General features: G+C 52.6%; 8 protein-coding genes across 8 annotated transcripts; 3 read left to right on the top strand and 5 right to left on the bottom strand.

Moving 5' to 3' along the window:
* Window positions 1-213: 213 nt before the first annotated feature.
* Window positions 214-3,152, top strand: PG998_010911 (uncharacterized protein; the record flags this gene model as incomplete). Its single annotated transcript, XM_066877727.1, has 2 exons — window positions 214-3,074; window positions 3,125-3,152. 2 exons carry the CDS (start codon window positions 214-216, stop codon window positions 3,150-3,152), a joined length of 2,889 nt encoding a protein of 962 aa, XP_066726781.1.
* Window positions 3,153-4,011: 859 nt separating this feature from the next.
* Window positions 4,012-5,607, bottom strand: PG998_010910 (uncharacterized protein; the record flags this gene model as incomplete). The annotated part of the gene is made up of 6 exons (XM_066877726.1): window positions 4,012-4,122; window positions 4,182-4,601; window positions 4,654-4,848; window positions 5,028-5,206; window positions 5,321-5,362; window positions 5,535-5,607. The coding sequence occupies 6 exons, from the start codon at window positions 5,605-5,607 to the stop codon at window positions 4,012-4,014; spliced, it is 1,020 nt and encodes a 339-aa protein (XP_066726780.1).
* A 1,038-nt stretch (window positions 5,608-6,645) lies between these two features.
* Window positions 6,646-7,395, bottom strand: PG998_010909 (uncharacterized protein; the record flags this gene model as incomplete). The annotated part of the gene is made up of 2 exons (XM_066877725.1): window positions 6,646-7,281; window positions 7,342-7,395. 2 exons carry the CDS (start codon window positions 7,393-7,395, stop codon window positions 6,646-6,648), a joined length of 690 nt encoding a protein of 229 aa, XP_066726779.1.
* A 644-nt stretch (window positions 7,396-8,039) lies between these two features.
* PG998_010908 (uncharacterized protein) lies at window positions 8,040-9,418 on the bottom strand (the record flags this gene model as incomplete). Its single annotated transcript, XM_066877724.1, has 2 exons — window positions 8,040-9,232; window positions 9,289-9,418. The coding sequence occupies 2 exons, from the start codon at window positions 9,416-9,418 to the stop codon at window positions 8,040-8,042; spliced, it is 1,323 nt and encodes a 440-aa protein (XP_066726778.1).
* Window positions 9,419-10,436: 1,018 nt separating this feature from the next.
* Window positions 10,437-13,187, top strand: PG998_010907 (Protein STB2; the record flags this gene model as incomplete). The annotated part of the gene is made up of 1 exon (XM_066877723.1): window positions 10,437-13,187. The coding sequence occupies one exon, from the start codon at window positions 10,437-10,439 to the stop codon at window positions 13,185-13,187; it is 2,751 nt and encodes a 916-aa protein (XP_066726777.1).
* A 907-nt stretch (window positions 13,188-14,094) lies between these two features.
* On the bottom strand, window positions 14,095-15,297 carry PG998_010906 (uncharacterized protein; the record flags this gene model as incomplete). The annotated part of the gene is made up of 3 exons (XM_066877722.1): window positions 14,095-14,583; window positions 14,636-15,101; window positions 15,161-15,297. The coding sequence occupies 3 exons, from the start codon at window positions 15,295-15,297 to the stop codon at window positions 14,095-14,097; spliced, it is 1,092 nt and encodes a 363-aa protein (XP_066726776.1).
* Window positions 15,298-19,091: 3,794 nt separating this feature from the next.
* On the top strand, window positions 19,092-20,947 carry PG998_010905 (uncharacterized protein; the record flags this gene model as incomplete). Its single annotated transcript, XM_066877721.1, has 3 exons — window positions 19,092-19,153; window positions 19,226-19,274; window positions 19,355-20,947. The coding sequence occupies 3 exons, from the start codon at window positions 19,092-19,094 to the stop codon at window positions 20,945-20,947; spliced, it is 1,704 nt and encodes a 567-aa protein (XP_066726775.1).
* Window positions 20,948-21,732: 785 nt separating this feature from the next.
* Window positions 21,733-25,658, bottom strand: PG998_010904 (DNA repair protein RAD50; the record flags this gene model as incomplete). The annotated part of the gene is made up of 2 exons (XM_066877720.1): window positions 21,733-25,051; window positions 25,087-25,658. 2 exons carry the CDS (start codon window positions 25,656-25,658, stop codon window positions 21,733-21,735), a joined length of 3,891 nt encoding a protein of 1,296 aa, XP_066726774.1.
* Between the last annotated feature and the right edge of the window lie 2,196 nt (window positions 25,659-27,854).

The following is a 27,854-nucleotide window of genomic DNA, read 5'->3' as shown; positions in this document are numbered from 1 at the left end:
ATCCAATGTTGATTTTGTGACCGTCCCAGCAACCATGGCTGGCTTCTATTCTCTGACATGTCTTCACCACTGACCACCCAGACGGATTGTTTTGTTGCGCTTGGGCGGACAGAGCAGCAATGAGCTTCACCGTTCATCCACGTCCTTCTTTACTCCCTTTACCGCGAAGCGCTATCGTTTGCGCCCGCCTGCCCCTGCGACCACAACAACATTATGGAGCCGCCTGCAAAGCGGCTTAAAGTTGGCCAACTACCGCCGCACGATGATCGCCACAACGAGGCCAACGACGACGAGCTATCTTTGCACCCAGGGGAGTTCGAGGCCCGACAGGATCCTCTCTACGAACTGGACAAGAGCAGAGCAAAGGCCGCCTTCAAGCTCAAGTCCCGCTTCGAGTCCATCTTCGACAAGTACGAACGTGACTTCGAGGGCGAAGGCGACGAGATCGACCTGCATACCGGCGAAGTCATAATCAACAATGGGCATTTGCTGTCTCTCGAGGACGAGAAAGACAAGGAAGACCTATCGGCAGACGAGGAAGAGGAGGAGCGCATATTACAGGGCAAGAACCCGCCGTCCACGTCCACATCCTTGATCTCTGGGAACTCGACGCCCTACAACGCTGCCTTGCAGCTGCAGAACCACTGGGCACACCCTCCTCTACCCAATGACGGCCTTCCGAGTTTTTCAGGACTACCAACACCAGCGCAAAACTATGGGATGCCGCACCCTCTTACAGCTTTCGGCGCGGCTACCGTAGACCCGTTATGGCAGACCCCTGACCTCCAGATGGGAGGTCCTCAAGGTCACCTAGGGCTTTTTGCGAACGCATATCATGGGCAGATGAATCCCTTTCAAAATAGCTATGGAGGTGGGATCGGCCGTCTGTTACACCGTAGAGCCCCAAGGAGGATCGCTACCGCAAAAGAGCTTGCTGTCAGGAATCGCCAAGATGCGTTCCTTGGAGAAGAGCTTGTCGAGGATGAGGATAATGCGGAGGACGAAGATAGGCTGCTGGGTGTGTCCAAGGAAGACAGCAGTCCAAAACAGCAATCAGATTCCTCGAGGCAGAAGCCGCAGGAACATATATCAAAACCTTCTGCTACGAGATCAAAAGAGGACGTTTCGAGGGATGATACAATCACCAAAGGCGGATCCACTACAACTGCCAATGTCTCGTCAGGAAGTCACGGATTGTCTGGCGTTTCCAGCAAGATCCATATGGAAAACGTTACTTCCACAAGGTCTCCAGGGCCCCAATTACAGCAAGAAGGACATTATAAGCCAATGGATCGGGTGGTGGAGCCCTCGAGCACAACAAAAAATGACCAGATACCCGAAAAACGTTCTTCTTTCGTGATAGAACTGCGGTCAACACCAGGAGGTGGTGACATGCTCCAGAAACAGTTGGTCGCAAAGAAAATCCGTAAAGAGAATCCTCTACAAGAAGAAGCTTTTACTTGTGATTCCCAAGGTCGACGGCCCGGACGACCAAGGTCAAAACCTGAGTTCTACGGTGACGTTTCTTTGCTGAAGATGAGAAGAACGAAGGCTGAGATGGATACAATACTGGACTACAGTCCAAGTGAGGAAAGTCGTCTGCGATTCGAAACACCAAACGATCAGCCAGACACCGAAATGGTAATTGCAGATGTCCCAGACGACTCGGGTTCCTTGATTGAGGGACCCCCTTCGGATATAACAGAGGAGCTCCGGCCCGGTGACGTTGGAAACGAAGCATTCATCGAGGCTGCTGAAAGTATATTCCTTTCGCGGCTCGATCATTCCGCGGACTCAAAGGACGAGGGTGTGGCTCATGAACCGACGCCTACCAATCTTTCGAAGCCACAACTACAAGCGACAGCAGGTACCGAGCCAGCCAAGCCAATACAGCAAGCAGAGTCCTTCTCGAGGAACCTTATTGACCCATCTTATAATTTCTCGGACGACGAGGACGAGGTTGAAATCCCCGTATTCTCAGAGCTGCAAAAAGACGCCGAAACGGACCTCGGGAAGAGTGCAGAGCCCGAGGGTGAAGACTCTACCTCGACCAATTGCACCAGTGGAATGGCAGTAACACTAGAAAGCAAGCAGATCACCGAACTTCCGACTACTCAGGTTGAAGAGATACCACCACCCGTTGAGTTTCCATCGACAGCCACAACTGTAGAGACAACGGACTTCTCACGGACCCCGTTCGAAGAAAACGTTGCCGAGATTACAAATGCAGCTGCGCAAGAAGTTGGAGAAGAACCAGAAGAGAATGTCCGAGCCGCGAGCTCGGAGATCGTTGTAGACCAATCTGCGAATGCGGACGATATAGTAGCCCGAAGAGCGAGCAGCCCTGTGGAAGGACAATGCCCCTCGAGTCCTACGACACGCTCAGAAGCCCGAAACGTCTCTCCGAACCATCCCTCAGGCCCCGAGCCATCGCCGTTACCATTACCATCTTGGACAGTAGCTAAGCCACGGCGACCCATCGTGGACTCGGATGTACCTCGGACTCCGACGAAGAAGACGAAGCAGAAGCGTTCCCACGACGAAGAGCGAGGAGAAGAAGAGAAGAAGAAATCGAAAAAACAACCTACCACTTCTGAGACAAACCGTCTTACTTCGTCGGCCAAGAAGCATGCCCTAGCATCTCTCGTCCCCGACAACTCGGACGACGAGGACGAGATCAGTATCCTCGCTCACACGCCCACTTCCTCGAGACACGAAGACATTCCCCCATCGTCATCACCGCCACGCAACACCGCCGAACCCCTGACGCCGTCGCACAGGGCTCGCAACCGCCGCAGTCTGGGGTCTACGGCGCGATCGGGGTCGCGCTACGTGCCGGCCACGGACTCAAGAGCATTGGGACTGGGAGTCGGTGCCTCGTCGTCATCCGTCTCGAGACGGAGGAGCAAAGCGAACCATCGCTCTTCGGCATTTAGCTCGCCTTTGCTCCAGCGGGTCCTCAAGACGCCTCGGACAGGCCGGAGGTACCACCTTCCATTATCCACCGCGGCAGAGGAGGAAGAGGGACTGGTCCGCACTCCGGGCGGGACCACGAGGCGATGCGGCGTCGGCGGGTTTGTATGTGATCGCGATTTCTGCCTGACTTGCTGCAAATAGTAAATAGTCGCGATGACGCCCGTCGCCATGCATAGATCAACCCCCTCATAACCCGTTTCACCTAGGCTTATTAAGAGTTATGACGATATCGGCACCGCTTCAAGAGTGTGCACTGTGGCAGTCCGATCTTCAGTCCACATGTGGCATAGCCAATAGCCAGTCACCACAGACGGGGGCGCTTGGAGAAAAGGGGGTCTATAGATGTAATCCGCAACTGGGCGGTATATCATCAAGTGTCTACAGGGATGCCTTGATGTGTTACAGGATACCCGCGTCCTCCACAGGAGTCCATTACAGCTATGATCTTAATATAAAAAACGTTCAGATTGCATTACCATACTACTAGAATACGCTTCTTTGTGATGTCCATACCGCGCAGCAGGTTTCCTGCCCGCCATTAAGTATTGGCTGGCGCTTCGAGGACCGTTAACGAATACGCAGAAACAATACCTTGTAATGCGATTCTCCTGGAATAATGTTTTTTTTGCCTTTGACAGAGCCAACGCCCAACGCCATACATCGTCTGTCCGCAATTGTCCAACAGTTGATCCCCGTTGCAAACTGCCTCACGCCAACGCCTTGAACCGTTTCATATCGCAGTTGCTGTGAACAGTCACACAAGGGCAAGTAAATACTCCGAGTTCCTGTAGAGACACCGTCCTAGACCAGAGGATTCCGGCTTGGAAAAGGGGCTGTGGCATTGAGACCAATCATTCATGGAGAGGATGATGCTCATTTGGGCATTGTGCATCGAGTGTGCCTTAACAACGATCGACTCCGATCTAACACAATCAAAGATGCCTCATAGTGCTAGTGGCCAGTGGGGGTATCTCGAGAAGAAGTGGCCTAGAAAGAAACCGGAGATTTCTTCGTGATCATCGTCAAAGCAGACTCTCAGGATGCCGAGCTCACGGGCGCTCCGTTGAGGTACTGCGTCAAAGTGGCCTCATCCCGAATAGGGGCGAAATAGGGGTGGGCCATGGCCTCCTTGGCAGTCAAACGCTCCTGAACAGAAAGTTAGCAAGATTGTTCATGTGAAACAGTGTTTTGTTGCTGGTTCTTACCTGGTGGTCGTATCGAAGTAACTTGTCGAGGAAATCGATGGCCTCGTTGCTAACGAAGCGTTGGTTCTCGCCATTGACAAAGCTGTGCCAAGGTTTCTTTTGGAAACGGCCCAGGATGTCGTCGTATTGAGGATCGAGCTCAATCTCATACTTGTCAAGGTAATCAAACAGGTCATCAGTACCGAGGACCTTGGCGATCTTGACGAGCTGGTCAGAGTTACTCTGACCGTGGAAGAAGGGCTCCTTGCGGAAAATCATCGACGCGAACATAGCACCCAAACTCCACATGTCCAAGCTGTAGTCGTATTCCTGGAAGTCTACCAACAGCTCGGGTCCCTTGAAGTATCGGGACGCGACGCGCACATTGTACTCAGTACCAGGATGGTAGAATTCAGCCAGGCCCCAGTCGATAAGACGCAACTAGAAATGGTGTGAGCTGAAGAGGCTGAAGAAAGAAGGACAAGCAACATACCTTTCGGTTCTCATGATCGATCATAACGTTATGAGGCTTGACGTCTCTGTGCATGATGCCCTTGCTGTGGCAGAAATCGAGAGCCTTGAGAAGCTCAAAGATGTAGTAGCGCACATCAATGTCGTTGAATTTGGGGTAGAGGCTGCGGAAGTCTGTGTTGTTCACATACTCGAAGATGAGTGACGGCGTTTTGCTCTATACGAAAGCCGTAGAATTGACCCGTTAGCCGCCGCAACAAGTGCATCGAAAAAGAGGAACAGGCTGGTGCAGCGGCCATCGCTCCAATGGCGCAGCACCTTGGGCTTCCGAAGGCACAGAAGACCGCGCTTGTGCAGCTGACAGCCTAGAAAAGAAATTACTCATGAGGTGCTCACCTGACTATCCCTGACGACGTCGAGTAGGGCAACGATGTTGGGCCCGCCGGACAAATTCTGCAGGATCTTGATCTCTCGCTTGATCTTCTTCTTCTTCACGGGCTTCAAGACCTTGATAACGCACTTCTGGTAGTTAACAATGTTGATGCCCTCGAACACCTCCGAGTACTTTCCGCGGCCTGGATGCGGAAAAGTCGTACGTTAGCCCCAAGTCAAGTATCGGGGTATCTGAGGTCGCTACAACAGCAACACAATGTATAGGGAACGAAGGGCCGGAACCTCGTATCACGTACCGATCTTGCGCACGACCTCGTAGTTTTCCAGTACACCCCAGCCTAGAAAAAAGAGAGAGATCGAGGTTAGCCAGACGTGCGTTGGTATGGTTTGATGGACAATTCGGAGGCCAGAGAGGACCGGTGCGCGTGCGCGACAACATGTCGAGACGCCGGCCCAGGAGGAGCATTAGGATAGCGACTGGACCATGGGCGGCATGGGATTGCAACTCACTGATGTTAACAGAGTCATAGTCCCAGTAGCTCCGGGGCATGGTCTGGTTGTAGTCTGCGTAGACGCGGGCCATGATTGCGGCGTTGCGGCGGCGCTCACCACGATGCGAATGGAAAGCTGTTGTTGACGAGCGATATAGAGACGGGCCAGGACGGGGCGGGAAGCTGAAGGTGGAAGGGGAAGAGAGGGCGCTGCGATGCGATGCGATCTGGGTTTACCTGGAAGGAGGGGTGCCGAGCCTTCACAATTGAATTCAAGTTCCAAGTCGAACCTTGGGTGAAATGTCAGGCTCCCTAAACAAGTCCGGGACCAGAAGCAGCCAAACTTGCTTGGTGGGCTGTGGAGATAAGGCAAGACGCAGCAGGCAGGTCGGTAGGCACGGGGAAAAGGGCCAGTAAAAAGGGCCACCCCTCCAACCCAATCAGTGCGTGCTACTGGCACTTCCCGCCTCCACATCTGCTGGCTGCATCTAGCACGTACGTACATATATATTTTATGCAAGGCTGCGATTGATCTTCTTCATTACATATGTGATTATACGATTATATACTTGCTCATGCTTACTATCCCTCCCACCTTGAGAATCATTGCTGCCAATGATAGAGTCCATCAAGACCCCGGCTCGCAGTCATGGTCACGTCACCCACATCCTAGGAGATACCCATTTCTGGTGGTCCTCGATATGATTCTTCAAGTTTGTATAGGTACTGGAGTTGCTTTCGTTAGTAACATAGTTCCCCAAGACGAATATGTTGTGCATTGTAGATAGGCAAAGCCTGCGGTTTCAGAGAGAAGATTAAGTCGACATACGTCCGGTCCTAAGCCAGATAATCACCGGTAAACCAGTTTCAACTGGTCCCATGCTTTGACTGACCCGGCCAAAACTTCCGGCTAAGGATGACGATAAAATGTTTCATCATGCGAGGCGAGGCTGGGCAAATTCAATGGGTTGAAGACTGACCTTACTGTGTGAAGTGTTGGTTGCGTATGTGATACATCCACCACCTCTGTGCTTCCTCCCTTTCTATTTGGGAAGGACGAGCTTATCGCCAAACCGACACATCCCATGGCCGAGCAGACGTCAACGCTGTAGTATTGTTGCACGGGAATCTCAGTCATCATAGGAAATCTTCCGTCTCTGGGTGGCAGGCCCGGCATTGTTACCAGATTCCGGCTGAGGGGTATCCTCGTAGTCCAACGAGTCCATTCCCGTCTCGACCTTGTCCCAGGTTCTCTTGCGCAGGTCTGGCTTGACGTTCTTCTTGAACCAGCCTGGTTCGTTCTGCTGGGCATTGTGAGCGGCATTCCTAGCTTTCTTCTTGTTTTTCCTGGCCTTCCTCCTCTTCACCGTCGCCAACGTCGGCTGGGGCGTGTCAGACTCCAGTTCGCCATCTTCACTAAGTGAGGCGTGCTGTACTTCGTCTCGCCTGGTGGAATCCGTGTCTGGCGGAATGGTTTTGCTTTGATCGTTCTGGAAGTCAGAGCCCTTCTTACCGTTGGCCTTCTCGCGCCGCAGGTTCTCGATCTCCGAATGCCGGAAAATGGCAATCTGTTCGTCGGTCAAGGTGCGTTTCACCCCGTCCGAATAATAACCCAACCCGTCCTCGTCCTCGTCTTCTTCGAAGTATTCGTCATTAGCGTCGTACGCGTTCTCTTTGATTGCTGTTAGGTTCTCAATAAAATACGAGGAAAAGTGCTGGATTGCAGTCAAGGAGAAATGCTCGGAATGAAATGCTGCTATGTCTGCCTAGCACATATACGAGGTTAGCTACAAGGCCATCCTTTGGGTTTCCAGACGCGAACATACTTGAGACACATTAGGAATCCTGGGACCTTCTGACGAGGTCAGAACAGCGGCCATTGTGGCTACTGGTTTAGACCGTGGTCACTCGACAAATCAACGTAGAAAGCATTGGTGGGATTGACGAGATGATGGGGCAGACAAAAGCTGTTGGATGAAAGGTTGCTCCCGATCTTACATGGTGCCTGGCTTGGGCGTTGGTTAATAGCAGGGGGTGGTTGGAATAAAGCGCCCCACTCCAGTGCCAGGTGCGGAATCAGTAAATTGGCCCAACAGAGACGCAGGCCCGGATCTGGTAACTAACGTACCCCGTATTGCCCAAATTACACTGATAGGGGGAAGTATCCCATGTTGAATGGCTCGACAGTCCAAGTTAAGTTAATGCCAAGCCCATTCCGCACTCCGTAGACATGAGAACGTGTGCTTGCTTGAGTCAGAGGCAAGGCCACACATCTTATCACGCCATTTGAGTACTTGATAATTCAATCGCTTTGCATTTGATTCAGGAAGCCCACATGAGTGGCTAACATATTTACAACCGCCATGAGTTCATGGCAGCCCCGCTATCCCTCAACGCCAGGTACAGAGCAGCGAAGTGTCAGTGACCTCTTAAAACGCCGGAACCCCTCACAAACAAGTAGCCGTAGAACGCCGGGTTTCCTTACCTCACCAGGCTCAGTACAAAGCCGCTACAAATTCCATCTTTACAAAACAATTTCCCTCGCTTCCTGTAGGCGGCCTTCGTTTGGGCAGTAAGGGCACTTGCACTTGTTGTTCTTACAAAGTCGCTGCAGGCTTTCACGCGCAAGCACATGCCCGCATGGAAGCATCATGGGCGGGTTGGCGTCGGTAGTCTGCTCCTTGCTGACGGGACACACGAAGATCGAGTGGTATACCATGCTCCTTGGCAGCGGTGTCTCAAAGGCCAGCTCTTGATCCGTGGTCCATTCGGTCCCTTTACCCTTGACTTTATTGAGGAACTTCATAAGCTGTGGCAACGCTATCGAGCCAGCCGTGGCGGCCACGTAGAGAGGAGACTCGGCCGAGAGTCCGAGCAGCGAGCAGAATTCGCGAGTAAATGACGCCGCCACCTCATCGAATGCGAGCGTAATGTCAAACATGGCACGGTACGGAGAAGCCCCTAGGTTAGCTGAGTAAACCATGGCGCAGCTTAGCTGCTGGATTTCTCGTAGATGGCGTTGTTGAAAGTGTCCGAAGTTGTTTCGAGCATACTGAAGCGCTCCCGATCGTCCGTTGGCCGGCGTGTCCGGTAGACCGTTCACTTCTGGGCCCTTGAATAGCCAGATGAATTGCAGTTTACAGAGCTCGAATTCGAGGTTGGAGCCCCTGGCCTCGAGCTCGGCGCAATTGTTCCGCGCCCATGTTATCGCTGGGAGTAAGTCATGTGCTTTGAGGGATGAAAGGATGGAGTACATGGACGCGAAAGAGGCTTGGAGGGCCTCCGAGTGAAAGGCCGACAGGTCAGAAGACGGGTCAGCATCCACTATGGGCACATCAGTGGGTGTGGGAGACCGCGGCGACGTTGGTGAAGCAAGCGTTGCTGGAGATAGCTGGGACTGGAACTGCGCCATCGAGTCCTCTTCTTGCGGCTGGGCCTCGCTAATAAAGGTAGATGCGACACCAAACTGGCCTTCCCGTAAAAGGTGCATAGCGATGGCGCGGTTTATGAGGTCCGGATTCGCAGCCATGGGGTCATGTTCGGTGGGCAAAGTGCCCTTGATGACCTTCTCATTTGTAAACGCTTGTTGTAAAGCCTTCCCAAACTTGTTTTGGCCCTTGTGTACACCTTTCAAGTCTTCGTTCACAGCCTCCAGGCCTTCCCGGATAGGGTTCTGCAGCTTCGTCAGGGTAAGGATTGTCGTGTGAGGGTCGTTGCCTGTGGAATTGCGAATTAGTATAACGTCGACTTGGACGGGTCAAAGGGCCACCGACCTGATTCTGCCACTCTCTGCCTCGCTTCGGTCAGCATATCGATGATCTTGTCGACATCCTGTACTGCTTCAGACAATCTCGCCGACTTGGTGAGCTTCCCCAGCTCCTTCTCAAGTTGTAGCATCGACATTTCGCCGCTGTGTGTGCAGGTCGTACTGTAATGGATGCGGGACCGTGGAAAGGTGTTATACAGAGAGATGGTTTGTACTCCGCTCGCCCTTTGAGGCGCCCGATACAGAATAACCCGTCTCTATGCAGGAAGTAATCGACACCCTCTTGAGCAGAAGGGATCGAACATTACGGAGTAAGTGAGAGGATTTGTTGTTGGCCCCGAATCGACTTGACCGGGATCGGAAAGTATGTCACCGAAGGCGTTAACGACGGGCGTCAGTTGTGGTGCTCCAGGTGTTGTTGTCCCAGAAGGCGCTAAAAGTGGCACTCCATGTGCACCTATCAAGCCAATTATGCCACTGTAGGGGACATATATTCACCCACGCACGCTTCTGTTTCTCATTGCAAACAGTCCCGGTATTCTGAATCCAAGAACGTCATGGCGCGAAATAGCTACGGAGAAGTATTCTTTGGTAGCAATAGCAACTCTCATTGTCCAACGACTTGAGACTCCCCGGAGCGTATGTACATACTTACACACCCCCTGACTTGGACACATCCAATTACGCACTGTCTCGGCCAGTCCCTTACTCGGAATGACGCATGAATAGCCTGACTTGGCCCCCTACCCCCAACACCCCGCCGAAAGTTAGCGTGGCTGCGACACTTCGACCGCTAACCTTACCTTCCAGGGCGTTTTCCACAGGGAAGGTACCGCTGTCGTATGCCGGGTTCAGCTCTCCCACCCACCTGGACACGCACGCACGCTGAACGGCAGGGGGAATACGTGCGACATCCTTCGGGGGTCAAACCTTCACATGCTCCACGAAACTCGGGAGGGAGCTGGGACATTGAATTGATACACACAAAGTCATGAAAGTTGGTAGTTGCTCTCCAACTTGCCAAACCCCCCTTTTGCATTATCCTTTTCTTCCCTCAAACTGAAATTGCGAATGTCTCCCCGATAATGAATACGTGCGGGAGAAAGCAACTGCCGAACCGCTACGAGGCCGAGATTCTTGCAGCAGCCCTGAACCATGGCCTTTCGGTTTCCCACGTCCGATGGAAGGGTTCATAGGGAGGAAGACATCACCCTCTTGCGAAAAGCTTCGCATAGAAACAACCACCTCCGAGCCAGCCAACAGCAACAACTGGACGGGACGGTCGCCTCTGCCCCGGCTCCCGACTCGACACAAATAGCACCTGCCGCTGTGGAAGCTGCGCCGCCCGCCGGGCCGCAACGCCGTCGAATCGTCCTCGCAGACCCCGTCGCTTTCAGATACCTCGAAGAAGATCCGTCTGTCAATGTCATCGAACGGAAGAGTGTGCTCCGTGGCTACGAGCTGTATATGGTGGAGCAATGGGCCTGCTCCCGGTCCTCGCCTACATTGGTTATAGTAACGTATACGGGCGATGAGAAGCACTCAGTCGTGGTCGGTGTACTTGGTGTCCCCCAGGACGAGAGCACATGGACACCCAAGCTGCGGGTGTACTTCAAGGCCATCCAGCAGTTCCATGCACGGCCAAAGGGCACCCCTCTGGGGGAGCTGATGTTGACCAATCTGAGCAGCTTCCCCTCAGCTCTGACGGTGATACCCGTCCCAGATGGCGACATCAAACTACATCGTCAAGAGTTCATCGTGAACGAGGATCTCAAACGGTTAGGCTGCTCTGGACGTTCAGGCATGACTCTGTCCGAGCCCACCCCTGCCGCCAAAGCCAAATTCCTGCAACTATACAGAACCAATGAGAAGATCGCATTTGCCGATGCAGTTATTGAACTAGTAAAGCTGTGTCAAGTAGCTCTGTTGATGTTTGGCAAACTAGAGCAGGATTACATCGATGGACTCTTGTGTGACCTGACCGAGACTGCGATTGGGGACTGGTGGACGGAGTTTGGGACCGAGTATTACAATATTGAGCCCACCGATGGGATCCTTGGCCCGACTACCGTAGCTGCGTTACTGGGTCTCTTGATGGGAGCCCGCAATCGACTCAGCTACTTCGGAGCTCCCATTTCGAAAGACGTCTTCGACATCGACGCCACCAAACGAGGTATCAGCTACTTCCAGAAGTATCAGAAGCTCGAACGAAATCGGCGACTCGACAGGCAGACATTGCACAAGCTTCATGGTGCCACCGCAAAGGCTGCTGCTGGAGAAGGCTGGGGAGTGCAGAAGGCCGTCAAATCCACAGTCACAGAGATAGGGGGCAAGAGGGGAGAGCTCGTGTTGGGCATGGTGGGAGGGCGAGATAAGGGTGGCATCGGGGACATCGAAACCCTGGATCTAGAGAGGTTCATCAGCTTGGCGCACGGTGAACGAGCGAAATGGCTCTGGTATGGAAAACCGAAACGAGCGGCGATTGAGCAGCCAGATCGGTCGATGCCCGACATTCCTAACATGCTTTTTGGTAAGGATGACCAGACAGAGCCGGTGAAGAGGATACAGTCTGCTCCTCTGGATGAAGAGCCTGGTGTACGCAGAAAAGAAGACTCTTCCGCCGTCTATTCTGGCACAGTCCCCGGTTCTGCCACCAGTATTGTCGATAGTCCCGGGGAGAAAGATGCCTTACGGAGAGGCGTTTTCAAAAGTGTTGCTGGAAAGATGAGCGACGCACGTTCTGGACTGGGGCGTATCAAGGACACTATCTCTGGCGCAGGTAGCAGAGGCCATGTGCCCCGACCCTCTAGAGACGAGTCATCGGGGGCGACAGCTTGTTCGGGGACTGATAGCTCATTTCTCTCGCCTACGTCAGCTCTGATTGGAAGTCCTACACCTACAGGTATTGGTAGAGCTTTTACCTGGAAGAACAAGCCCGAAGAATATCGGGATGGGTTCAGAAGAGACCTCGAGAACTCGTCATCAGCACCAGTTTCGGTCGGGGGGTTCGAACAAGCAGACATAATTTCTGATGGACAGCCGAATGCCATTCAGTCAGGGGACGAAAAGTTGGTGGCAGATGCGATAGCCCGGCAGTCGCAGGTATTTGGAATACGCAACGAGGTCGCTAAACTCGAAAGCTCCGTTGCTTATATGGGGAAGGACAACCGCAAAGACCTCCAAGGGCCTGCGTTGGGGATCGTGAGTCGCCTGGACCGTTCGGTATTACAGTTGCATCGAAGACATAGTGTTGCCGGGATCGAAACACAATCAGCGCTACTCAACGAGAATCGATGGCCCCGCCGGCTCTCCTTCGGCGATGCGGAAGAGGCAGTACTTACCTGGACCGAGCTTGCTACTCTGGACAGCGAAGAAGGAGACGACGACAATAATAATAATAATATATCCGATAACCGGATCGCTAGTCTGGATCGGCAGGCACAACTGGCCGAGGTGGCGCGCGGCCTGTACATGAATGTGCACGGCATCGCCCGGCGCATGCAGCCCTGGGTCGAGACCAAGGTCAATACCATCGCGGCGCTGGATGAGCGCTACGCGTCCCAGCAGGAAGAGCTCGAGGGCCTGTACTACCAGCTCATGGACGCGTACCGAAGGGCCCAGGACAACTCGCAAGAGGTGCTGGCGGGCGAGCGCGCGAACCTCACCGAGGCGGTCAAGGACGTCGAGGTCACCATCGCCAAGCTCGAGTACGAGATCAATGCCCTCGTCTCCCGCGTCGAGGACGTCGAGGACGGCGTCGCCCAGTTCGAGATCCAGGTTGACGCCGTCGAGAGGCGCGCCGAGGAGCTTAAGGCCCAGCTCGAGACCGAGGGGTGGCTGCATTGGGCTGTCCGCACTTTGACAGGAATAGGCACAGGTCCCAATATCACACAAGAGACGAGGTGATGCTGAGATAACACGGCTTGTTGCCTACCTCCTGCCCCTTTTCTTCAGATTCTCTTTTTTCGTTTGGATTTACACATGTGGACCAGTAGTATGGGTACAGCATAACCACTATTACATGGCAAATCGGTGTTAGGGAAAGAACAAAGAAAGCCGTATTAACGGCAATTTTATTGTTATGTTAGAAGCGCAGATACCCACCCCAGTCTATGGCTGCCGCATTGCGTGACCACTTTGGTCTTATAGTTTCTTAGTAATATAATGACATATGTTCTATACTACGTCGATAGGCGCGACTTCCGATCATAGTTGACGACTAGATAGCCTTCTAGAAGCCCTTACCCCCGCAATCTTGGGGGCGGTAGGTTGCATGATACGTCAAGATCGATATTCCTTGACAGCCTCCTCCATCATTATACACTTTCAAAAGTGGGAAGTATTAATTATCAGGGACTATAGCTCTGTTTTGGTTCATTATATCTACCTCGACGTTGCATCCAAGCCAGTTAATACAAACTGGACATCGCCAACGAACCGCGCATGCAAATACTTCCAAAACGCTACCAATGACCCAGCCCCTGCCTAGTATCATCGCCACTAAATGAACGCTCGTCTGGGCTTGTCCAGCGTGAAAGCAGCACATGGGGAATAAAGCCTTTAGAAAATTCCGTATAACTCCGCCCCTCTCAAGATCAAGGGGCTTGAACAAAAAAATAACAGTCGCTTAACTCCATGAAGTGACACGTGCCAGGGGTTGTTCCTGTTTCTCCCTCTTCACGCTGACCCGTGGGGCTTTCTTTTGACCAACCTGGTCGGATATCTGTGAGAAAATGCAAAAGGAGAGTCGTGACGATCGTGCGATTTTTGTACAGGTAAAAGCACTCTTTATGTCCTGCCCACCCGATCACGCTTAGTCGATGGTCATCCTGCTAGGTATGCTCGGCTTGACATCGTTCATCGAGTAACTAGCCTGGTCCTTATCCATCTCACGCTGCGGTTTGTTCTCGAGATGTTGCTTCAGGCCGGCCCCGAAGTTGAACATGCAGATCATGGCGTTGATGATGGTCAGGACGATAAGGATGATCGTCAAGACGGCGAACGTAGTCAGCGACTTCTGTACCGACCTGTAGAACTGCTTGTGCGTCTCGTCGTAAATTCGAGACAACTTGAAGATGAAGTAGGCCAGTCCTCCGAGGTACAGCACAATAGCGACGATCATGCCCCATTTCCATTCTTTGCGAACAAACAATGCTGCCGCTAGCAAGATGGCGATCGTGACGGGTACCGCTGCCGAGGTCAGACCGAATTCGGCATCAGTTTTGCCACCGACGATGACGAGAAACTGAATCGTGAATCCGAGGAAAAAGAAGAAGTCGAACTTCAGGAGTGCGATGTAAACCTAGAGAAAATTAGCAACACGTTCCACTTGCAATCCAGGGCATGCGCCATACCTGATAGTACAAGAATCGCTTCTTCATCCGATAGTCAGCTCCTATGTGCTTCAGGATGTCCCACGCGAATTCTTGGTACAACTTCCAGGCGATGAAGCCAAGTAGAATGGTGGTCAATGCCAATACACAAGGAATAGCAACCAGTAGAGGTTTGACATCGGACCAAAGGTTCTCTACCACCATGGCTCCCCGACCTTTGAGAATGTCGACTGCCTCTTTGATCTGCTCAATCTGAATAGCCGTGTAAACCAGCAGGGCCATATTTGCGATGCATAAGCCAATGACTTGAATAGTATTCTTCATGCGTAGCGCATCCCAGCAAAGTAGCAGCACATAGAGGAACCCGAAGATGAAGAGAGCCAGGAATGTGGGAATCGTCTTGAGCTGCGATTGTACTTCATCGTCATCTTTAAAGATGTCTTTGAGGTTGTCTTTCAGACTGCCTTGAAACTTGGCAAACGTATAACTGCAGCGATATTAGCCATTAAAGAAGATGCTGGGAATGATGTGACGAGGAAAACCTACGCTTCGAACACAATGCAGATGACGGCCTGCAAAAAGGCGACGAGCAAGAAATATCGTGGCCATTTCTTCTGGAATATTTCGCCGGTGCCCTTGACTAGGCTTCCGCCACGGCTACGTTTCGACGCCGACGCCGCCATGGTGGGAAACGCTTGGTTGTACTGTTGTTGAGCGACGGGATACGATTGTCGCGGTTGTTGGTTGGGAAACTGAGCGGGAGGGTTTGGGGATTGAGAGTACTCCGGGTATTGCGCGTAGGTGGTTTGTTGTTCAGAAAAGCCCGGGTCCCCCTCAAGGAGAGACAGGCGGGTATCTCGTTGAAAAGCCAGGGCGGGCAGTTACGGAATTGACTCCTCACGTAAGTGGAGGAGTCTACTCCGATAAACAAAGAAATCTAAAAGGCCTTGGGCGATTGATTGGGTGTCGGGGTCGTTGTTGCCAAGTGTGCGCTGAGTCTCGTTGGTTGTTTTGTGTCTCACGTTAGATGAAGTAACGAATGTGACGGGTGGTGTGGTATGTTGATGTGTGGCGCGTGGATTTGGATATTGGATATTGGGTTTCCGAAGACAGAAGATATTCAAGGAGAGGGGAAAATGGAAAGCGACAAGCAAGACGAAAATTGTCTTCGTCGTTGACCCAGTGCTGATATGGTGAACTAATTAGATGGTCACTGGTATGGTTGGGTCGGCTGAAACAAGCTGAGGAGTTTGATCCGTAACGAGGGTGATGCCGAGGGATCAAATGGGCCAGGGGGCAGAAGAAGTGCGTGCCTTATACCAGCGCGCTAGTATTCTGGATCGGGCTGGACTGATACAGTAAGACGGATATAAGAGATAAATAAGAAATATAAGAATTGAATCGCTTGAATTCCCTTCTCGTGATTCTCTCTTTCGGGGGTTTCGGCAGGCTTTAGGGGTTATCAGTGGGCGTCCTGGTGGTTAACCCAGATGGGCGTGCGATGCAATGTACACTTGAGGTCCCTCCTGATGAGACAGGCACACAAGACACCTTGGAAAGCTGGAAGTCCTGCTTCGGGTTTGGTCTTTTTTCGTCGTCTTGGGCGTCTGAGAAAGATGTGTGCGCGAATGATTGATGGGCCTTGGGTCTCTTGGCCGCGGACTTGGTGCGTGTGAGGGTGGTCCTTAAGCGAGCGGCAAATCCAATGCAGCAAAGGTCGTGTTGTTCCTTTTTGGAGAAGGGAAGCGAAGTCGACGTAAGTGAGGGAGAACCGATGGACTTTCTTAACGCCGGTAATGCAATGTCGACGTCTATTCTATACCCAACACAAAATGATGCAATGGGGGAAAAGAGGGAGGGATAGGTTGGGGAAACGAGTCACAAAAGAGCGGACATCAGCCTTCGAGTGAGGCTATGCAAAAGGGTTTTTTTCTTCTCCCTCTTCAGAAGGTAAAGAGAGCTGGGGAATTTCGCTAACAACAAACCATGCGTGGAGGCAGTGAGAAGAACCCTTTGAATGTCACGAATGAAGATATGGGAAAACGGGCTGTGCTGGGTTAATGTTACTGCTGGAGGTCTGGAACTTGGCACTACTAGGTCGCTACTAGGCAGCTGCGGACTGTAGCTGGGACCGGAGCACCCACTAATTTTCCCCAGGGAACCAAGGGAACGTGGCCAAGGTCATCTTGGCAGCCCAATCCTTACGGGCTTGGCTAGGGCCTAGGGGTGGTGATAATATTGAACCGACAGTGTGAACAGAACCAGCAGTGGACTGGCCTGTTTTCCGGCCCCGAAAGTCGTCTATCTGGCGGGAGAAGACGTCCCTTGGCTTGTGAGGCACTGTGCTTCCCCGTCTGCCCGTCGGCACCTCCTGACAGTTTCAAGATGCTTCTTAGTACATGCTCGTGGACTCCCGTCACCCGTCCTCATGATTGCAGGGGCCAGGTTTTTCTTCTTCTCCCTCCCTTATGTAAGAAGTGGTCGTCAGCTCCCGTCAGAACATCAAGATTGAAGCTGGAGAAAGTCCACTTTTCGCTTCCAACTTCTTCTTTGCTTTTCCTCCCGCTGGCTCGGCGTGTGAGACTTTCTAGTCGCAGTGCAGAGTTCAAGCGCGCCTTTACGAGGTGCGATGCATGAGGGGGCTTGCCCGGCTCCTGATTACCCTGGCCTGGGGCCTGGGCTATGCGGCTTTGCTGGGTTGCTGCTCCCGAGCTTATGGCCGACTAGAGTGCTTACGTACATGTAGTAGGCGAGAAGAGGAACCCTGAAAACCCGCAGGAAAGGTACAAGCAAACAACAACTGCCCAGTCAAATCTGGTCAGATATGGTTGGCTTGTCTTCTGGGCTTGTCACCCTGCCTATTCAGGCCTAAACCATTGTCACGAGTAGAGAGTCCGTCATCTGGCGTGTCCGACATCCCAAACTCTCAGCACCGTCGGTACATAGAAAGAGCCACAAGCCGTCTGAGGTCTGGATGATTTCGATTTCGCAATGGCACGAGGAAGATTACCCAAATAGTACATCCTGGATATCACCGTCGTACTATCTGATTTATTGATCCTACGCAGAAGATAGGTAATATTACACCCCCATACCGGAATCATTCCTGTATTTCAACAGATGCCTTATATCGATCTGGGTCTCCATAAGGTTTGATTGCTTCCAATGGATTATGGGCCTGATCGGCCTCTTAACTATTTCGTGCTCGGCATAATCGGCAGCCCAGCGGTCCAACGAAGTTCAACCGCCGTAAGCAGCTCAGTCCTAGTGCCAGTGCCTGTATCGTATCACTCAGACACCCCTGGGCCAATACGCTGCGAGGGCGGGATAGACCGGAGAGGGATGTTCCCTGTCTGCGCAGTCTACTTGAGCTGTTTCAACTGCCAAGGAGTCTGGCGGGAGAGAATTCCATGAGAAGGGAGAGGCTTCATATGCCGACTTTTCCTGTGCTAACGACGATTACTAGGCTGAGGGATAATTCCCGCGAAGACGGGATGCCTCGCCGTGCGAGTCAGTGGTTCTGTTGACTCGTTACGTGCTACGTAGCCATGCAATAGTAGAGTATCATCGCATAGGTCAGATGGTCCATTATTCATCTGATACCATCATTCTAGTAGATTGGTAAATCGGGGGCCGCACGCCGATTGCGACGATGAAGAGAGCAGGTTCTTGATATTCTTGTCACACAAATACACACCCCGTCCGCATCGCGGCGCACTGCCGGACATGCAGAACTAAAAATGGAAATGAGACGTCGTAAACAGATGGTGACGAGGCTGCCCGAGCGCAAGGAGTGTTTCCTGGCCCATGCGGTCCATTCCCTGGGAAACCTGGGAAATGCCAATCATGCATGCATTGGAGTCTGGCAGGGCAGGCAGGATTTCTGGATTTCTGGATAGCGTATGGGTGGTGGGTGGATTGTTGGGGAATATCTTCGGGCTGGTTAGCACAGCCTCCCCGTCAGTGAGTGTCGTTCGTCCGTCACGCCATGCGCCTGCCCTTGGCGAAACTACTGGATCATCAAACAACGGCAGCTCCTATCGAGGTTATGCGCAGATGTGCAGACGTCGTGATTCTAGAATATTGCTTGGGTGACACACTGACTCAGTCATGTACGGGTAAACGGAGACCGTTAGTTGGGTCTGACGCAGAGACGGCAGATCCAAACACTGAGGGTTCAGAGAATTGAGAATTAGGGGACCTGTCGACCTGTAGCCAGTACTCAGGCACTGTAGCCTCTCAACTCAGGCTACTGGACGGAGTAGTTAGTGGTCGAGCCCGGGCATCTTCTCCACCGGAATTCCACCCACCAGCCAGCCAACCAACGCGTAGGCGCGCGTCCACGATCTGCGGCTACGTCAAATGTTAGTAGTTTCCAATTCAAGGATGCATTTTCGATAGCCTTCGCGACCCGATGACCGCCATCTTCAGCATCAGCAGTTCAACGCTGAAGAGTCCACCCCCATAGTAGCCCAACATGATGGACATTGACGAAGACGATCTCTTGAACAATGTCGCCGCGACCGGCACCATGGACTAGTAAGAAGACTCAATCATGTCCCAACAAGCAAGACCTTGGTGAGGATTGTGCCTCTGACGTAAACCTACCAGCTCCATGTGGCCAGCCTTGCTGCCGCGCATTGTATCGCGAATAGAGAAGGTCAGTCGGCAGCGACAAAAGACACCCCAGGCCCTAGATCGTCCAAGTTACTGACAATGGCGTGGACACCGCGCTGCTAGATTGCCCACGATGACTTCCCCACACCGCAGATGCCGCCGCCGCCTGCTGCGACAAACATGACTTCGATGGCGCATCACCCCGCCACCTCTGATTCAGAAGACATCGAGAACTTCCTTGCGCCGTTACCATCTTCGCCTACCGAGCCGCCCAGCACTACGTCTTCCCAAGACACGAATAAGGAGAACACACCCGTGGCGCCCCGGTCGACCGCGCCCGCGCCCGTCGCCGCGCCCGTCGTCGCAGAACAGCTACCACCCGGCACGATCCCGCCACAGGTCACCGCCATGCTAAACGAGATCACGACAACGCTGACGTCAACCTTCCCGACCTACCCGCCGCACTCCATCCAACGGCTCGCCGAGCTGGTCTTAACGCCGAAAAGCCACTACAAGTCGCTGCCGACCTACCTTCACGCACTGGATCGCGTCGTGCACGTCACCTCGGGCCTGAACGTCTACCCACTCCCGCCGGCCGTACCCGACGCCTCGAGCATATCGCTGCTGCCCAACGGGGCCACGGACGCCGTCGCGCCGTCGCCCTGGGCCGCTCCGGGCAGCGATGAGGCGCTTGGCGGGGCCCTCCTGACGCCAATCCCCTGGCTGCAGCACGGCGGCTCGCAGGGTCAAGGAGGGCTGTCGCCAACGTCGTCGCAGATGTCTGACACGTCGAGTACCGGCGGCGGCGGCGACCGCGCCTCGTCATCGAGCGATGCCGAGCAGGGCGAGCTACGGACCGAGAGCACCGAAACCATCGACGGGCCCAACGGCATGGGCAGCATCGAAACTGTCACAGTTACGGTCAACGGCGTGTCCTCCATGGGCGCGCGCGTTGGCGTCGGCGTCACCCAGGGAGAACTCCTCCGCCAAGAACAACGCGCAGGCGTAGTGCCCGTGAGTCAGCTCGTACCAACCCACCATATCCACCCTCACCACCCCGGACAACAGTTCCAACAGCAGCAGAATACTCAACAGCAACAGCAGCAGCAGCAAATGGAACAGGACCAGGAACCGGACCAACAGGACCAGGCCGATGGCGTTTCCCCTTCCACTACGGCGACTTTGGCAGATGACTCCCCGGCCACCGAGGACAAAGAAGGCGGCGACGACGACGCTCACGAGCCGCCTGTATCAGACCGCACCGAGGACGAGAGGCCCCACGCCCGAGGCCCCGAGGAGATCGGCGCCGAAGACATGGGCCCACAGCGCGAATCCAATTCTACAGCGAACTACGGTGGCGGAGCCGCCCTGGACATGCAAGGCATCGATGTTGAGGCCGCAGTGGGACGCAAAGCGACCGAGACGCGTACATCCCCTGACACTGCCTCCACGGCCACCGTCACACCCGACGCAGACGACACCGCAGACAAAACGGCTGCCTCGAAAAAGGACGAAGACGACGAGATGGAGGGGGTTGAAACTGCTGCCCCCACCAGCGAAAAGGCGCGGTCGTTGACGCCCAAGCGGGAGGCCGAAGACGAGCTCGAGGGCACGAGCAAGAAACTCAAGGAGGACACCGCGAAGGGCAGTTCGCCTAAAGAGGGGGACACCATGGCCGATGAAAAGGAGGGAGACACGGCGAAGCCCAGCACTTAGGGATATGTGGGCATCCCGAGTCGACTTCTGGGGAACCGGCACTTCCTCTTGTGAGTTCTGGGTGTGAGATTTTGTTTTTAATCGTCCTTGAGAGAATGGAGGCGTCGCTATCGGCATGGCAAGCAAATCTGTTTTGGCTGTTGATCTTCAGCGATGGCGAGACATGGAAAGCTCAAGCCTGTGTAAAAATAGTCTAAATACTGAAAACAATGCGAAAACGCATTGATTTGATGAGATACCAATCGAGAATGATCAACTATCAGTTCATACGCACCTCTTATATACGGGATCTACTTGACGAGCATGTACGATCTCAGTGGTGAGAATAAGGCTGATCTGTGTTTTTTGGTCTTGGATCCAATTGAACATAACTTGAAAAGGGGCTGCAAGTGGTGCGCAATAGTCATTAGTAACAGCTTAAAGCATCACACTTAGGGTCAAAACAGGACGATCGAGATGTGAGAGATAACCTGTCATTATCATGGCCTGTAATCTATTCCAGTCAGTGCAACACCTCTCAGAGGCCATAGATAGACCTGCCTCGTCGATATAGACTGCGATCAACTCTTACGGTAACAAACTCGCGTAGCTATTCTCGCTCAATGATACAATACATCCCCTGCCCTCCCCCATAACTGGCTCAAATTAATAGCCGATTTTCTCGGAAACGCCTTTCGCGATGCAACTCTGAACCGCCATCTCTCATAATCACACGCGTACCAACGGAAAATGGAATATCCGCCAAAGACCAGAGCCTAGAGGCAGTGTTGTTCTCCGGTCTTCCCCTAGAGCACCCTTCTGATGCTTTCCCTCTTGATAGTGGAGTTCTGGTATTCATCCCGCCCAACGCGGTAGAAATAATCGCAGAAGTCGGAACATCGCATATAACGCAGGAACTCCTCGTCGTGGGTGATGATAATGAGCTGAAAGTTGCTCTGGGAGCGACGGTCGTTGATCAGAGTGTGTAGCGACTCGGCCAGGGCTCGGATGTTGTCGCTATCGAGGTTGGTAGTAGGTTCGTCCAGGGCGATGAGGCCACAGTTGGCGCCAAAGGTTTCAGCAAGCGCGAGGCGGATGATAATCGATGCTAACACCTTCTGGCCGGCGGAACACCGGCCGCGCATGTCCATCTCGGTGTCCTGCTTGACCATGCAAACCCGATAGTTGTACGAGCGTCGACCAGTTGTTGACTCGTTGTCTGAGCGGATAAGAATGGTGTCGATATCAGTACCCTGATATGTCCTCTTCCACAAGTCGCCGGCTATTCGATTCACATCGTCCATCTTGAGCGAGTGGTATCGCATGATCGCAGAATCAAGCGCTTGCCCATAAAGTCCCAAGTCCTCAATGGCGGCTTTCGTTGTCTCGACTTTGACGTGCGCCTGCCGATATTTTCTTGCTGCATGTTGGTACTCGGTTTCCCACTCCTTCATTATACGAACCAGCTCGTTATCCTTTATCATCATGGACGCAGCTTTACCACTTCGATCCGCATTCTTGTTGTTGCGCTCGCTGTTCAGCCATTTTACCTCATCATCTAGCCGCTCATAATCTTCAGTTGCATTGCGGGTCTCCAACTCGGCGACCTCGCTTTTCAGTGTCTCGACCTCGCGAAGGCTCTTCCTGTAGTTAAGGTTATTCCGAATGTTCCGTTTTTGCTCATCGCTATTGTTGATCTCGTCCTTGAGTTTGTTGGTGCTCGCTGCTAGCTCCTGCATGTCTTTCTCAATACGAGCCTCACTCTTCTGGAGGCAATGGATCTCCCGATCAGTCGTGGCAAGGAGCGAGGGTCCACCGCGAGCAACGTAGTCCTGGATGTCATTCTCAACTAGCTTCAGCTCATTGACAGAGCCTGCAAGCCCATCACGCTCCCCGGCAACCCTTGATTCTTTTTCGTGGCCTCGTTCCATCACGTCGTTGCGAATGGCCCTGGCCTTCGCAATTTCCGGCTCGACCTTCTCCAGGTCTTGATCAGCTTGGTGAATGATGTCCTTTTGATGGAGAAGATCGTCCTTTTGACTTTGAATCTGATTGACTAAGTCATCCCGTCGCTCCAGCTGTCGGGCGGCATCGTTTATCTTGTTCACCAGTCCACTCCGGTCTAACTCAAGAGAACTGATCGAATCCCTGATACGCTGCCTTTCTGTTTGAAGGTTGGTCAATCTAGTCTTGACGGATCTCATCTGTTCAACACACGTCTCTTGCAGCTCGCGGATCTCCTCTGGCGTGCGAGTTGCACCGCTCGCTTGCTGCTGGGAAAGGATTCTCTCGACCTGATTATGAGCTTCTGTGATATCCTGATGGGTACGTGATATGGCTGAGACAGTTTTACCCATAGAATCAAGATCTTGACACTCCTCCTGCTTTTCTCTTACAGCTTGGTCAAGCTCCTCAAGTTTTCTGAGAATACTCTCTTCCTTCTCTTTCAGGGCGTGGATCTCCTGTCTCAGCCCGGGCTTCTCCGACGAGAGGCGAACATACGTGTCGTACTGAGATCGAACCATGCGCAGGCTCCCCAGCTGTTGCTCAGCAAGTGTCAGTTCATCTTTGGCCTTTTCCTTCCCCTTCTCATTGAGGCCGTTCTGGATCTGCTCTATGAGCTTGGCCTTTTCGGCAGCTCCGCCGCCAAAGGCGCGGTCACAGAGCAAACATTTGTTCTTCTTGTTCATAGCCTTCTGACACCGGCCATAAAACTCCTTCAAGCTGTCGAATAGTGAAACATCCTTCTCAAGCGTGAGAACCGATTCCTCAAGCTCCTCGATTTCGTTGGGTAAATTATCCACGTTAGGAGTATCATCTGGGTTCACCTCACTCAGTGCGTTGCACACCGCAGTCTTGCTTTTCTCCATTTGATCTCCTTGGACTTTTGCTTTCTCTTCAAGGCTTCTTATGCTGAATTGTGCTTGCTTCAGGTGCTGGTCCTGTTCGTCCCGCTTACGAGTCGCCTCCTCCAAGACTTTGGCTCTGTCTTTCTGCGCCCGTTGGAATTCCTGCTCGATAGATTCAGGCTTCCAAGATGGGGCGATCATAGAGGATATTTTGTCACCCCATGTGCTAGTGATCGTGTCCAGATTGCGCCTTTTCTCTATAAGCTGCTTTTTCCGTAGACCCAGCTGAGCGCGGTCATCGGCTAATTGTGTGCACTCTACCATGTCGCGGCCGAGTCCGTCGTTTTCGGCCTCTAGCTTAGCGAGCTCGTTGGATTCGTGCCGAATTTTGTTGTCAAAATCAGCGGTCTGGAATCCCTCGTTGAGCTTCTGAAGCCGCTGCTCAACATCACTCAACTCCGCGTCTAGAACAGCCTTTCGACCATCATCGACATCCAAACCATTCAGTTGGGCTTGTAACGCATTGACCCTCTTCTCCACGTTGCCTATCCTCTGCTTGGCAAAGGTACGGTCTCGTATGTAACCCGCTTTGCGTCCTTCGCATTCAGTGATAACGGCTTGTTTCTTGTCTGCCTCCTCTCTGTTTTCTTTCTGGAGGAATTCGAGCTCACGCTTCTTGTCATTGAGGATTTTCTGGATGCGTTCAGAAAATTGCTGGGCTTGTTTGTCGTTAAGCTGGCCGTCGTACCCGCGAATGCCGTGCAGGTTGGCCGCATGTTGAACGAGCTCTACGCGTACCTCGAGCTGCCTTTCGTATTTGTCTTTGTCAGATTGATGCTTTCCACGTTCCGACTGTTTCGTGCCAAGTGAACGCCGGGATTGTTGCAGTTCTTTCTGCAGCTCGGCGTACTGTTCCTTATTCTCCTCAACCTCTGTCTCATGCCTGGCCACTTTCTCTTCGAACTGTGCCAGGTTTTCTTCCAGCCATTGGTCAGGCTCGTTAAGTTCCTTGATACTGGACTTGAGCTCTTGCACCGTGTCCTGGCGGAATTCAAGATGTGATCGCTTGTTCGCCAACTTATCAACAATGCCCTTGAAGCTCAGTGCTTGTTCATTCTTGAACGATATCTTTTCGTCCAGTTCAGCGATCTGGGCGTCTATCTCGGCAACCTCCGTACGCCACTCTTCGATCTCGGCATGCATTTCTCCCATTCGTCTTTCGAATACATCTGCCTTCTTTTTATTATCCTTCTCGGCTTCTTCGAGGCTCTTGAACCTGGTAAGTTGCTCCCCGTGCTTCTTGCGAATGACCTTGAGATTGTCGATCGCCTTGATGTACTTTTGAGCCTCAAAATTTCATCAAATCGCTTCTTGAGGGCGGCGGGCTCGCTCATAGGCCATAGAGACTCGTCTTGATGGCAAAAGATGACAGCATCAAGGACTGCGGGGGCGACGTTGAGAGTTTTCGGGACCATCCTGTCGATCTCTGCGTTCTTGGACGACAACACCGTTCTCTCGCCATCTCTAACGGTGGATAACGTGGATTCCAATGTCTTCTGCGACCGGGTTGTCTTCTTGACGGTAAGCTGGATTCTACGCGAGACAACATGTTCGGCGTTTGGGGGTGTTCTGAATTTCAATTTGACTTGGGCGAGGACCTCGCGCTCGCCAGTCAAGCTGGGGTCATGAATAAAAGCACCACCCTTGCTGTTTGGAGGGAGTTCCCCCGTGGTAGCATACTTCAGGCACTCGATAATGGTGGTCTTTCCTGAACCGTTGTAGCCGACAATCAGGGTAAGAGGTGTGTTGAACTGGATGTACTGGGCCTCGTCAAACCCGAAGGACCGTACGCCCGACACGAATAGCTTCTCTATGCGAGACATGTTGGCCTTTGGCAGGGCAAAACACAATTCACCTCTTTCAGGTCACAAGGGCAGGATGCTGCAGTGCTGTGCTGACGCAGGTCGTTGCGCAAAACACGATCACAGGAAGGGGTGCGTACGAAATGCATGGATCCCCACGTAATTGCAGTGTCTTAATCCCAAATCTTGGTGTTGTGCTTGTCGCGCTCAGTGTTGGGTTGAACTTGGAGTTCAGATGAGTTTGGCGAACAGAGCACTCCGAACGTCAAAACGCGTGTTCGGGTTTTTGGTTGTCAAAGACGCGCATTGCGCTTCCCTTCCCTCAGCGACTCTTAATTGACAGAAAGCTAGGCAGCTAGGCAGCTAGGCAGCACTGACCCCAGCAGAGCAACTACCACCCCGCATACTGCAGGCCCGCAAGTCGCTAAGGCAGACAGACGCCCTTCCAGTACCTGCATTCCATGATGCAAGCAGCTTCGCAACCTCGACACATTCTCACTTTTTATACACAGCACTAAACAACTGCATCATATCTTGTGCAGATGTCAGGCCATCTTCGAACCGGTTTCCACCTTCCCCCTAGTCACAAAGTCTACGTAGAGCGTGGCAGATGTTGATGAGAGAGCCACCAAGTGATGAACGCGACGCTTTTGATAGTAGTCACCCCCTTGGATATACCAAGGTTAATCAAGTGTGAATCGCAAGTATTGGGGGCTTCTGGCCAGCTACTGCCAAGTTCCGGGAACGTCCCGTGAGTCTAAAAAGGGTTTCCCGCTTTTCAACTTCACTGTGATACCACCTTGCAACGTGTATTCTTAGCAACCGAGGGGCCATGCCCTGTTGCTTATAACGACTTCGCGGCATTCTAACGACGTCCCAAAGGCACTGTTGGTAGGTTTACAGGATTCTGCTCGTGTTGTCACGGTAATCTTGGTCTGCACTGCGTGGTCAACGACAAGGACCCTTGACTACTCTGAGATCTACGCCCATGATGTCAGATGTGGGGGTCACTACCGACTCTCCCGGATCGTCGACAATCGTTTGTAGCTTAGCAGCATGTTGGCACTTACGTGTACTAGATCCGAGAGACATATGTTAATGGGTTGGGTTTCTAATAGCGGGTGAATCCTATAGATTTGCTACAGTATAAGAGATACAGACACGAGCCATGGCTTCACGGTAGCAGATCTGCTGCGCCGTGCTACCAGACTATCGGATCAGAACATCTTACAGTTGGCACACAGAAATAAACTAGCTCCTTAATATCACGAAGACTCCTGTAGTGTAACCCCTGAGCAAACCGAGTAGCTCATGTGATCAAATCAACGGTTCACGTCGCCTTCGTATCCGCCGGCAGCTGGTGCTCGGTATGCTGCCATGTAAGTCGTCCCTGCCACCCATTGAAGCGAGGCTCGTGCAAAGTCTGAGTCAGGTCTCGAGGCAAATATCCGCTGTCAATATTGACAGCTGGACCCCTAGTACAAAGCAGCTTCTTCGAAATAGACCCACGTTCATGTAGGGATGGGTATTTGTATGCTGTATGTTATTGTCAGTCACACCATGAGTGAATGTGCACTTTTCGCTAGCTTTTAGTCGTGCAGCACATATAGTTGATGTTGCCTCTGTATGCATATAGGCGAGCTAAGATTGGACGAAGATCTATATACTACATATGCTTGACCTTGCAGATTATAAATACTACTGGGTCAGCCAAATACCAATCGTGCATATTCGGTGGTGGCACAGGTTGAGATGCCCAGACCCAGGATATACATACAGTTGCACCACATACTTCCTAGAACTCCACGGATCAAGGATCAGTATGTCGCACGTGTACTTCCCATATATCTGTATCTTAATCCAAAATGGAGAAATGTTCTTTGGAAATCCTCCCACCCTCCCAGTACCATCCAGCTCCGACAATATCTCTTTTTCAGCTTTGAGGAGAAGAGCACCTTCGTCTGTCGCTAAATAGCCCGCCTCCCCACGGCGGCCCCCCGCCGACACGCCTTGGTCCCAGCTGTCCGCCCCGGAAAGAAAGTCATTAACCATCGTCCTACCAAACCCTTTCCATCAAGACCCATATGGTCGGGAGATAGCGGATTCGGGTTTCTGGGTCGGAGCAAAAGCTCCGGTTTCTTCTGGTAAGTCTTTTGGGCGCCGTGCGAATTCAATTTTTTCCAGTGGCAGGTTTTTGGCGGCGACGGAGCCAACTAT

Source organism: Apiospora kogelbergensis (genome assembly GCF_038363985.1).
Source record: "Apiospora kogelbergensis strain CBS 113332 chromosome Unknown utg000007l_segment0_segment0, whole genome shotgun sequence".
In the NCBI taxonomy this organism is placed as follows: domain Eukaryota; kingdom Fungi; phylum Ascomycota; class Sordariomycetes; order Amphisphaeriales; family Apiosporaceae; genus Apiospora; species Apiospora kogelbergensis.
Note: the sequence above shows the minus strand (reverse complement) of the source record. Positions and strands in the feature narration are given on the sequence as shown.